This window comes from Quercus suber, unplaced genomic scaffold (assembly GCF_002906115.3).
Source record: "Quercus suber isolate HL8 unplaced genomic scaffold, Cork oak 2.0 scaffold_179, whole genome shotgun sequence".
NCBI lineage: Eukaryota > Viridiplantae > Streptophyta > Magnoliopsida > Fagales > Fagaceae > Quercus > Quercus suber.
In genome coordinates this window covers 1,212,450-1,225,221 of record NW_027069638.1, presented here as the reverse complement: position 1 = coordinate 1,225,221, position 12,772 = coordinate 1,212,450, and the positions used below count along the sequence as shown (strand labels likewise).

Genomic DNA, 12,772 nt, shown 5'->3' with positions numbered 1-12,772 from the left:
ATACATTTAAAAAGTTAATTATAATTATCAATACCTAATGCTAAGTAATTCTAAATGTATGTTGAAGGTGGTAACATATCATATTCACATTCGGATATACCTACATTATTAGGTAAAAGAGAAGTGGGACAAATGCCACGTGGCAGTACCAAAGGATAGAAAGCTCACCATGTTGAGTGGTACTTACAATTTTACTATATATAAAAAGGTGAAACCAAGGAACGGAGACTGTGAAGGAAAGGAAGATAAAGAGAGTCGTAGAAGCAAGCAAGTGTGTGCGTTTTCAAAGAAATATTAATGGCAAAGTGTATGGTGGCAGATACACATTGAAGGAGTGCAATAAAAGGGGGTTGTTTCAGTTGGGTAGGTCTGTGTTTTTATAATGCTTTGAAGCCAGGCCTCCAGCTCTTAAATTTCTTTTGCTTCAAGTTGTGCTGTTCCAAAGAACAAAATATTTAAAACAGTATATCAAATATTGAATCCAATGCAGGCAATGATGACCTTGATGCTGAAAGTCCAAGGGGGTCTGTGCATGATTTAATTAGCCTCCACCCACCACCCATCCTCCACATTAATGCAACTCCTTTTCTTTGTTACTTTCTTTGTTTGTATTGGTATTTGGGCTTAGTAATATCAGGAAAAAAAAGTCAGGGTTTGCTTTGTGCTCTTGGTTTTGCTAGTAATGTTGTTCTAGTTTTCCCCAGTTTCTTGGCACTGAATGAGATATGGGTATTGTTGGAAGGAAGAGAGGGTTTTTAGCTCTTCTTCTGCCTATCTGTTTCGCTATCTTGCTTGGGAGATTTCCTACGGTTTTGGGTCTAAATTACACAGAATATAGGCAAGTGAGCAGCTTGAGACTTGAAAGGATAAAGACGCATTTGGACCAGATTAACAAGCCTGCCGTCATGACCATAGAGGTATGTGTTTCATTTCTTTGTAATTCAACAGATACTTCGTGTGTTTTCAACAAAGACGTTCAAAATTTAAATTCCTTCTCATTATTAAAATTTTTTTTTCCTATTTCTGTCATATATTTTGATTAGATTTCATGATGGTTTCCTTTAATTATTTGTGATATTATCTTTCAATCTTCCCAGAGCTCAGATGGAGATATCATTGATTGTGTCCATAAAAGAAAACAACCTGCTTTAGATCATCCTCTCTTAAAGAATCACAAGATCCAGGTACAAAAGCTATAGCATAAAGATATATACCAACCTTACTTTCTCTTTTTTTAACTTTTCCTTTTTCTTTTCTCTCAAATACATAATTATTTGTTATAATGAGGATTATCATTGTGTTAATGTTACAGAGACATCCTCAAGAGATGCCCAAAGTGAGAATGATGAAAGAAGATGGGGCGAGAGATGAGAAGAGTAATGAAGTAGTGAAAGGTGCATGGCAAATGTGGCATCAAAATGGTACACGATGTCCAAGAGGAACGGTTCCCATACGGCGAAGCACAATGCATGATGTGTTAAGAGCCAAGTCTTTGTTTGACTTTGGGAAGAAGCAACGTAGGGTTTCTCTTACTAGGCGCACTGATGCACCCGATGTAGTCAGTGGCAATGGCCATGAGGTATGCTATATCTTATCTCTATAAATCCTTGTATGCACGACTTGGTTTTGATTATCATCTTCTACATCATTTCCTTGCTGTACCATCATAATCATCATCATCATCTTCTTATTGACATTCGAGCAATACCTAATGATTCTAGTACCTCTTTTGGTATATGGACGCTGGGTCTTAAAGCCCACCAACCCCATTCCCCTATTTACCTAGTAAGAAAAACAAAAACCAATTCTTCTTCTCCTTTCAACATAGTAAGAGGCATAAGAAGGACCTTATTCGGCCAAAAGTAAACAGTTAAAAGTTTTTTAAAAGGATGGTACACTTAAATCTTTTTCTTTTGGATTTGATGATGAACTTAATTAAATGAAATGGGAAAGAAAACTCAAAAAAAATAATAACAAATAAAGGAAAGAGAATATTGACCTTAGGTCTTTTATTTATATCCTTATGTTCGAAACTGCCCCTTGCATTGTCAATTTATTGAAAAAAATCACGGCATCCAAGTTTGAAAGACTTTTTTAATGCATTTCATGTGATGTATATCCCAGTAAAGGAAGCATTCCAAAATATAAAATTATTTTAATTCGGTGAAGTTTGAAAGAAATCCATGAATATATGTAATGGTTGATATCACTCTTTCTTTTTTGCCCCACACAAGATGCATTAAATGATATCTACGGTCTACCACATCAATTTTGAGGAAATAAATAGCCTGTTAAAGTTTCTCAAAAAAAAAAAAAAAAAAAAAGAAGCTTGTTACCTCTTTTCAGTTAAATTATTTGGGTTCTTACATGAAATGGTGTAAAGAATAAAGTTGGAAGAAAATGTTTTTGCTTTTCTTTTCTCTACGCAGAAGAAAAAAAAAAAAAAAAAATCTCCTACATCAACAAAAAAGAAAAATTGAAAATTTTCACTCCTTGAATTTTACTGAATTTTAAACATTTGATTATTTTCCATTTCCATGACCTTCACCAGATTAACCTCTAGACGTTCATTCAAAATTTTTTAATATTCACTTCATTGTTGGGATTTGTGTTTCTTGTTGTTGCCCTTTAATAGCTCTTCTGGTTTTTTAATATTCAATGAAGTCAATACTTTTATGAGTTTATCGTTTGGGTTATTAAATAGATTCAATTTTAAATTCTATTTGATTTGTTGGGATACAAATTTATAGCACGCAATAGCCTACACTGGAGCGCAAGAAGTGTATGGGGCAAGAGCAACAATAAACGTATGGGACCCAGCAATCCAAGTGGTGAATGAGTTCAGTCTCTCCCAGATTTGGATTCTTTCCGGTTCATTCGACGGCTCAGATCTCAACAGCATAGAAGCTGGATGGCAGGTACTTCTTCCATTTTCTGTCTAGCCAAACGCACTACCCAACAATCTTAATTAAAATATTCTATCATTCATTGTATTTTATTAGTAATTGTTTCTAGAAAATATGAAAACATGGAGTAGTACATTTATAGAATTCTAAGGGTTGTCGATTAATGCAATGCAAGTTACAAGATTCTCTTTGAACATTAATGGTAGTGTCTTTATTTTATTTTTTTGGTTGAAGTAACTTAATTAAAGTAATAAATAGGTTAATTAATTATAAAACCTTGAATTTTCTGAAGTTTTGATCATTCTACTAGTCAGGTCAGTCCGGAGCTTTATGGTGACAGCAGGCCAAGATTGTTCACTTACTGGACGGTCAGATCTCTCTCTTCCTTAACACAACCATCTGTTATTATTATTGCAGTTGTTGTTATAATTATCACAATAATCATTCATTATTATTACTATTATAATTTACGTCTTGTTTTGGTTATGCAAATAATGTAATCATTTTGAGCAGATGATCATGTGGATTACTTTCATGTGGTTAGAGACATAAAGATTCCCTCTTACTAAGATTACATTATGTCAAAGTCAACTCTATCTTCTAGGGTAGTGAATCTATTAGAATTTATTTGGGAATTTTTCATAGCTCTATAAGACCTATTGATCCGTAAACACGTGCACCAAAAGTTTTAGCATTAGTCGGTCAAGTATACATTTTTTTTATTTGGAATCCGCTTCTTTTGTTGAAATTGAAATTTTTTTATTGAAAGTACTGTAAATAAAGCTAAAAGTTAAAAATTAACTAAAATAGTATAGTGAGACCCATGAATAATACCAAAAAGTGCAGTGGGGCTGATGAATAGTAGTAAAAATAAGCTGAATAGTAAAATAAGTTAGTAAAAATAATTTTTAATAGTAATATAAATAAGCTGAATAGTAAAATAAGTTGGCAAAAATAATTTTTACCGAACACACTTGATCAACAAAATTGTAGAGAATGTTGCACCTTTCTGGTGTGACCAAGTCCAAATTAATGCTAACTTTGTGTTTAGCCGGAAATAGACCATGCTAAAATGACTTCGCTGCTGCCCAGAGGCCCCAAACTAGTGTGGGAAGAGAATTAGAAGATATTCATATTCTTATCCCTCTAACTGCAAGAACAAAACATTAGGTAAACTTGGGTTGGGAAACATTGGAACCTTACTACTCCTTCCATTAGAGATGTCCATGCTGGGATAAGAACTTAATTAAACTTATTTTAAAGTCATCGACCCTTCCACACATTGTGGTTTTTTTTTTTTTTTTAAATAAATGATGGTAGGTACTTATAAATTTTGTAGACTTATTGTCTACTGAATGAATATTATAGTTCTTCGAAGGGTCACATTTATTTGAAGGGATATAAGAGTTGTGACCTTCCATAAAAATGTGTCTAATTATCTATAAATATTAATAACTATCTATAAATATTAAATACGACACAAGTGATAATGTTAGGTCCTTCCATTCATTTTCCTTCTTGACGTGGTTTCTATATTTGATTTCCACGCTTATTACAAGACTTTCACCTATACGTGCACCAAGACCAACAAAATACAAATTTATGAATATCATAATCTCGAATATTTCGATAAATGACAGGACTGTGCTTGACTTGAATCTTGTTTACATTTAAAAAACATAGAAACCAAAGACATGAAATTAAAATTGAAAAGGATAGACAGGACCTCTTTACTAGTATAGATATCTTTTAGTGCATATTTTTTATAACAAAGGGCAGCGTGCTATATCAATGAGCTTTCAAAATTTGAATTTCTTTTAGTGCACATGTAAGATTTCAAAATTTGCCGCACTGAAAGTTCTATTGAATTTCTTACCCTTCCCTTTTGCACATTCTGAATCGAGCCTAGTAATGAATGAATTCTCATTACAGGTTATTGAGTCATGGCTGTACCAATTCAAATGTGCAGTAATGTTTAGCTAACAATCATTTGAGGCCAGTTAGTATTGTGATGAAAATAGTCAGCCACAGCGCTTCATTATTTTGGTGGATTCTAAAGCCATTTACAATTGAGATTCAAGACTCGGAAAACTATGCACATTGACCCACGTCTTTATTAGAAATCACTAGCTGAGGGCATACTTGTCATTGAGATTTTGACATTTTGTCAAAACTTATAATCGAGGTGTGAATTAAATTGTAGTGCCTTGGCTTTCAGGAAAGTGTCATATGGGCTTCTTAGCATTTATATGTGACAGATTCTAGGTGAAAATATTTAATATTCACCTTATCATTCTACCCCTTCATAAATGATGAATGGATTCCGAATCCCACAAATGGAACCCATTTTAATAAATAGGACAAAGGCTCACATGCTCATTGAAAAAAAGTTGACACCTCACCTTACAAGGCTTACACGCGGTTTCTAACTACTAATTAATGAAATTTCCTTAAGTCATTCAAGATCTTAATTAATAATTGGAGAAATAATACGTTCATAATATTTTCACAATAAATTCACAGAAAATCATACGTAGTTAATTGTTATTAGTTTAAATTTAAACCTACTATTGAAATTATTTTTTTGTCCTAACAATAACAACATATTATTTAGGATTTATTGAAAAAATATTGTAAAATTGTTGTGGACATAGCATTTATCTAATAATTAACTACAATAGCCAAATTATATATTTTTTTCCTTTTTCCTTTTATAAACTCCCAAACACAAAAGAAAATGCACAATTTTATGCTTTTAAAAAAACACTATTTATTTATTTATTTCATTCTATTCCTTTATAATAATATACGTATTTTATTCTATACTTTTATATTCTCCCAAATATATTGGTAGTTAACATATGTATATTCAAACAGGTGTAGATATGCCTTTACCTATGCTTGTAAAAGAATATATAACTCAATTTAGCGAAGCAATACAACTAATACATGCAAATTTTAATCCCCTTTTTTATATTGATAAAGAGAAATTTAATCCCTTTTGTTCTATATTACAGACAGATTCGTATCAGGCAACAGGGTGCTACAACCTTCTTTGTGCAGGATTTGTGCAAACCAACAGTAGGATTGCCATCGGAGCTGCCATTTCTCCAATATCATCATTTTTATCCAATCAATACGACATCACCATACTCATTTGGAAGGTACACATACATCATTTTCATTTTTTTTTTCCCCACTTTTTCTAAAACTACATTGTATGTTACTACTTGTTGAATTGGTTGACACTAAATGGTAGATAATTATTTACAGATGTAATTACCACTTTTAATCTTCCACTCACCATATTAGAGTTGTGACAAAAAATTGCGTATTGAAATTTCTTTGTTACATTCAGAGGCATAGCTAGAAATTTTTGTGTGGGGGACCAACTTATGATACTAATTTATTAGTTTATACAAACTTTCATAAACATGTACAACCGCATACATCTATACGCACATATAATTTAGTATCTTTTATAGTGAATCCTTAAAGTTTTCATTTTTAATATAAGTTATCAAATTGTATACCAGAGTGAGTAAAAAAATTTCATTTGAAATAATGAAGTATTCAAAGATATGAATGATCCAAAATTTTAACAGACACAATAACACATTTTATAATAATAATAAAAAATGAATGTGAAAAAAAAAAAAAAAAAACATTCTCTATAACCAATTGGACAATTATTTTTAAGAGCATCATTAGACTAGCTCAAATATTTGGAGGGGAAAGTCCCATTTTTTTAGGCTAATAAATAAAATGTTAAATATTTATATATAATATTAAAATATTTTTAAAATTTTTCATGTAGCTCCGAACTTCACATCACATGACATGTACGTCTAATTGTGTTCTTCTTTAATTTAAATAGGATCCAAAACTAGGAAATTGGTGGATGAGCTTTGGCGACAATACATTAGTAGGATATTGGCCAGCAGAGTTATTTACACACTTAGCTGACCATGCCACCATGGTGGAATGGGGCGGTGAGGTGGTGAATACACGGGCCAATGGAGAGCACACCTCAACCCAAATGGGCTCAGGTCACTTCGCCAATGATGGGTTCGGAAAAGCAAGCTACTTTCGGAACCTAGAGATCGTTGATGCTGATAATAGTCTCAGCTCAGTCGAATATATCTCAACCCTAGCTGAAAACACCAATTGTTACAGCATCAAGAGCTCCTCCAACAATCAATGGGGCACTTACTTCTATTATGGGGGTCCTGGGAACAATCCACAGTGCCCATGATCATATATAATATATAATCACCATCAAGTTCGACATATTATCATCATCATTATTGATATTATCATATATCTTAATCATCACAACATATAACTTGTAGGTCCAAGTAAAATCTCCATCGCTAAATTCTTTTATGTGTAATTATAGAATGTATGCTATTTCCACCTTTGTTTATGCTACTACCACATTTTTTTGGATGTGAGGGTTTGTATTAATTGAATAAGACAAAATTAAGCATTGTATAAACAGGCGGCGAAATAGCAGTATTTTGGATAGGTATATTTTATTTCAACGTTTAATCAGTTGATTGTTATAGCACCAGTTTACTGTTCTTTTAGTTTCAATTGGCGTAATGAAAGGTTAATTTCTATTATGAAATAGGTTCAAGTTACACCTGGTGTAACTCTAAAGAGTTACACATTTTTTAAACCATTGAATTTAAGTAGATCCAACGGTCAAAAATGACCATCATTAATGCTAATATTTTGATTATGATCTCATTAATTATCTCTCATTTATTATATTTTATACTTATTTTTAAACTCAAAAAAGGTGTTACGTCTGACTCTCTCTCTACCTTTCTTTCATTGTCTCTTTTTCCTCCACTATTGTTCCAACTCTACGGATAAGTTGCTGGCAGGAAAAAAAATAATAATAATAAACAGCGGAACACTTGTTATGGACCTTATGGTCCATATCAAAGACGTCAACGTGTAGGAGCTTGGACAAGTTGTTTTTGTCACAGAAAATTACATTGAGAAAGTACTTAAATGCTGAATATGCAATCGACTAAACCAAGGAGTACTCCACAAGCAACACAATTTAAGTTTTCAACGACTTTGTCACCACAATTTGAGGAGGAAAAGGAGCACACGGTTCATGTTTCTTACTCTAGTGCAACTAGTAGCATAATGTATTCTATGGTTTGCTTTTATTTAGATATTTCACATGCAGTTAGAGCATTTACAGCAGTGAATCTAAAATTTTAGCTATTTAGGTATACAAAAAATCACTTTATCTATTTTACCTACACACATGCTGCAGTAGTGGATCTATTTTAGTTTTTAATACAATTAGTCGCTAACCCGTGCGATACACGGGAAAACTATCGAATATGAAATTTTAAAAACTTTTCATTAAACTCCCTACTACAAAGATATAAATTTACCAGAACACAAACTTTTAGTATGAAAACATAGATAACGATATTTAATAGATTGGGTAATAGCACGTGCCTTCAAAAGAAAACAATATGATCTAAAAAGTCGGAAATTTTAGTGTAGGCAAGAGCAAGTACAATTGTTAAGGAAGGATTAAAGGTCCTATAAGAAACATTTTTTCCAATATTTGGGCTCAATGGTAGAGTACAAAAATGGCGACCTGTTACACAAAATTCTTCTCATTATAATCAACATCCTAAAGTGAATATTCAATCCAAAAATGTGTAACCAATGTTATATATTGAATTGTTGTACGGGGCAAAGATTAGAACAAACATATTCTTATAACCACGCCCATATGGCTTCTAAGTATCAATTATTATGCTAAGGAATCAAATAATATTAGTAATCGAAAATGTATCATAATCTAGCATACTGATTTAAGAGTTACAATTTCAAACACAACCTTACTAAGAAAATTCCATCGGCATTCAAATACCACTTAGTTTAAGTAAAACTATAAAAGTAACAAAACTAAAAATATTATTCACACTTTAAAATAATATTATTAAAAAAATAATAATATTAAATTTAGTATGAACAGTCAAGTATGAACAGCCAAACAATTAAGCAAATTTCAAAACCAAATATAAATATAGGGATAATTACAGTAAACCCACCTGGGGTATGGCCCATTTTCACTTTGCCTATCCGTGGTTCAAAACTTATCACTTTGCCCACCTGAACTTCAATCCGTTACCCATCCGTTACCCACCTCACCCTCAGATGTTAGAAAAACACAATTTATTAAAAATTAGACATAACATGGATCAAAAACACGAACCATTGAATCTTTTCCTCATGAACACAAGGACACAACATTTGTAAATATATTTCAAAATTTTCAGTTACACATCCAAAACCAATTAAATCCTCTGAATCCAGACCAAAAATCCCTCTCATTTTTCAATCCACTAGCAAGCCAAAATCAAATAAAACCCACAATCAAAAAGCAAAAAAAAAAAAAAAAAAAAAAAAAAAAAAAAAATGAAACCCATGAGGTGTTTCCACCCACTCCACCACCACCACTATCAGAACCAATAACTCAGCACCACCACCACAAGCCACAACCCATAACCCCACAACCTATAACCCCACCATAATCAGATCATTATCAAACCCACAACCCAAAAGCAAAAAAAGAAAAGAAAAGAAGAAAACCCATGAAGCAAAGATAGTGGTCAATCCGAGATCGATCTCCATTTTGGCCGAGATGGACACCGAGACTTGGACGGAGGCCGAGATGGGTCAGAAGTTTCAAACCCCAACATTTGTTTGCCAAAGCAGAATGGGTCTAGTAGTGTTCAGGAATTCACTAGCCAATCACCTGGACTTGGGAATGGGAATGGGAGTAACAACCAGGTGGAGTGCGGTGAAGTCACGTCCACATGTTTGGGAAGTAACTCGAGTTCGAGTTCAGATGAGGCATTGAGCCACCACGGTGACAATGACACTTCTCATGACGCTGATGCCTCTATCTCGGCCTCTGCCTCCGATGCTGTTGAGACGTCCTGAGTTGTGATGGAAATTCCCAAGGATGTTCGGTCTACTGGAATAAGGAAAATTACGTTTAAGGAAGAACTTGTGAAAAGAAGCATGACTAAAATATCCAAACGGAGAAAAGATAGGAGTCCCAAAACATGCTGTATGCTTGGTGTGTTACATAATGACAGTAAATTTGGTTGCCCAATTCTTAATTCAAAACCCTCACTTTTTGATTCTTGTTATATTTGTTTTTGCCTAAAAATGTGTTTTTCTGACGGCAAACAAAGAGGTGGGTTACAGAAGGCTAACGGAACTAACCTTAAGTGAGCAAAGTGATAAGTTTTGAACCACGGGTAGGCAAAGTAAAAACGGGCCATACCCCAAGTGGGTTTACTGTAATTATCCCTATAAATATATTAACATATAATACGGAACACTATTATAGATTTTATATTATATAATATTTACTTTGCACGACACATAGATGATTGATTCACCCATTACTCAACAACACAACACAACACGGTAAAGAAATTACAGCCACAAGATTTACTTTTTCTTTTATTGAAAATCGGCAGAGCCAAAAATAAAACTCAACCTAGTTTAAATTACAAAAGCATAGCAAATCAGCAATACAGTTGTACAACACACAGTTTAACAATTTAACAAAAGCAGTAAACAGAGTTCATAGTTTAGTATTAGTATAACTCTTAAGTGTTCACAGGTTAAACTGTCAGAGAGAGAGAGAGATACTGCTAGTACTGCGATGAAGCCTAGAGTCGATGGACAACCACAGATACATAGCAAGGCAACTGGCAGCATGATGGTTTAAGTACTGAGATGGGAGATAGGACTGGGTGCGCAAATATTATTGGGTGTGCAAATTGTAACGATGTCTAGAGCTAGTGGTGGTCAGTTCTTAAAGAAGAGGTTTAGGGTTTTATCGTGAGGTTAGAGAGAAGAAGGCTTTCACTAATATAAGCAGGGCAGAAAATAACCGTGTCTCTAAATTAAAAAGAATTAAAAAAAAAAAAAGTGACGTTGAAAATTGTGGAGCTAGCAAAGGCTTCGGTTATATATATATATAACCACCAGTAAATTAAAAAAAAAAAAAAAAAAAAAAACCAAATCTCCAATCTTTTTCCTCAACCCAGACCAAACAAAATCACCAATCACAAACAAAATAAAAAATCACCAATCATAAACAAGCACAACGTCAGTGAGTAAGCACAACCAGAAGCAAGCTCTCCGATCGCCAGTGTGGGTCTGAGGCTGAGAGAGTTGATCGACGGCTTGGGACGGTTGGTGGGTCTGAGGCTAAGAGAGTTGATCGATGGTGGATCTGAGCTGATCGACAGCTAGGGACGTTGACGATCGATGGCGACGACGTTGACGATCGGTGGATGGTGGATGGCAGTGACGTTGACAATCAGTGGATGGCGGATGGCGGATCGATCTGAGCTGATCAGGGGCGTTGACGTTGATGATGAGCTTTAGTGAATGAGAGTGAGAGAGGGAATGAGAGTGAAAGAGAGAGAGGGAATGAATGACCGGAGTGAGAGAATGAATAAAAAAAAGAAGGGGGGTAGAATTTTTTTTTTTTTTTTGCTCCAAGCTGCAGTGCACATCTATTGATAGATGTGCACTATAGCAAATCAGCTAAAAATTTTAGCTATTGCTCCATTGTTGGAGCATCATTTTAGTGATAGTGGAGCTAAAATATAGCATTATAGCATTATACCTACACTGCTATGAATGCTCTTAGTGTGGTTACCAGATATATGGCTAATCCTAGTAAAGAATATTGGCAAGGTATGAAATGGATTCTTTAAAGAGTATTGCAGATTTTGACTTTGTATATGACATGGCTTCTGTTGATAATAGTAGGGTTGTTGGACTTTTAGATTCCAATTATGTCGGTGATTTAGATAAATGGAGATCTTTGACAGGTTATGTCTCCACATTATGTAATTGTATCATCAGTTGGAAGGCGACATTATAGTCCATAGTTGCTTTGTCTACTACTACAAAGACAGAATATTGGCAACAACAAAGGTGGAGATCTTTTTTTTTTTCCTTCTTCTGCCAGCATTCTATCCATGGAGGTGGAACAACAGTGGAGGAGAAAAAGATAGAGAGAGAAACGTAGAGAGAGAGAGTCAAATATAACACTTTTTTTGGGTTTAGAGATAGATATAAAATATAATAAATGAGGGATAATTAATGAAATCCTAATCAGAATATTAGCATTAATGAGGGTATTTTTTTTACCGTTGGATTTACTTAAATCTAATGGTTTAAAAAATGTATAACTCTTTAGAGTTACCCTAAGTGTAACTTGAACCCATTTCTTCTGTTATATATATATAGATGGATTCAAGTTACACATTTTTTACACTGTAGATTTATAGAACGGCTAAAAAAATATCATTAAATACTATTGGTTTTTAGCTCATTCATAATTAATACTAGTATTTTCTTTCTCTCCTTATTTATTGTTTTTCACTTGATTAAAGGGCATACTACCATTTTTAAGGAAAATTCTTAGGTACTTCTGGAGCACGAAGAAATGGTGTTCCCTCCTCTCATATTCATGGTAGACCCCACCATGAATTTAATGAGTGGACCCTACCATGAATGTGAGAGCAGGGAGCACCATTCTCCATATTTTGAGAGTACATAAGAATTACTCAATTTTTAACAACTTGCATTTCTATACTTGAAAATATATATATATATATATATACAAAAAAAAACGGATGTTATCAACTGGACCAAAGTTCATTAGCATTTTTTTTTGTTTTTGTTTTTGTTTTTGTTTTTTGCTTTGGTTACGTTTAGATTTTTCATGGAAATTATATATGCCTTCAGTTATCAAATCTATTATATATATATATATATGGGTTAAC

General features: G+C 33.5%; 1 protein-coding gene across 2 annotated transcripts; it reads left to right on the top strand.

The window, feature by feature from the left end:
- Positions 1–227: 227 nt before the first annotated feature.
- Positions 228–7,460, top strand: LOC112038017 (protein neprosin). Of its 2 annotated transcripts, none has more exons than XM_024070830.2 (8): positions 228–363; positions 491–917; positions 1,098–1,184; positions 1,313–1,579; positions 2,751–2,918; positions 3,221–3,274; positions 5,924–6,070; positions 6,784–7,460. In XM_024070830.2, exons 2-8 carry the CDS (start codon positions 726–728, stop codon positions 7,159–7,161), a joined length of 1,293 nt encoding a protein of 430 aa, XP_023926598.2. In that variant the 5' UTR covers positions 228–363; positions 491–725; the 3' UTR covers positions 7,162–7,460. The 2 variants fall into 2 exon arrangements, with proteins under 2 accessions (XP_023926598.2, XP_065634399.1); XM_065778327.1 differs by having other exon boundaries at positions 228–367.
- Positions 7,461–12,772: the final 5,312 nt, after the last annotated feature.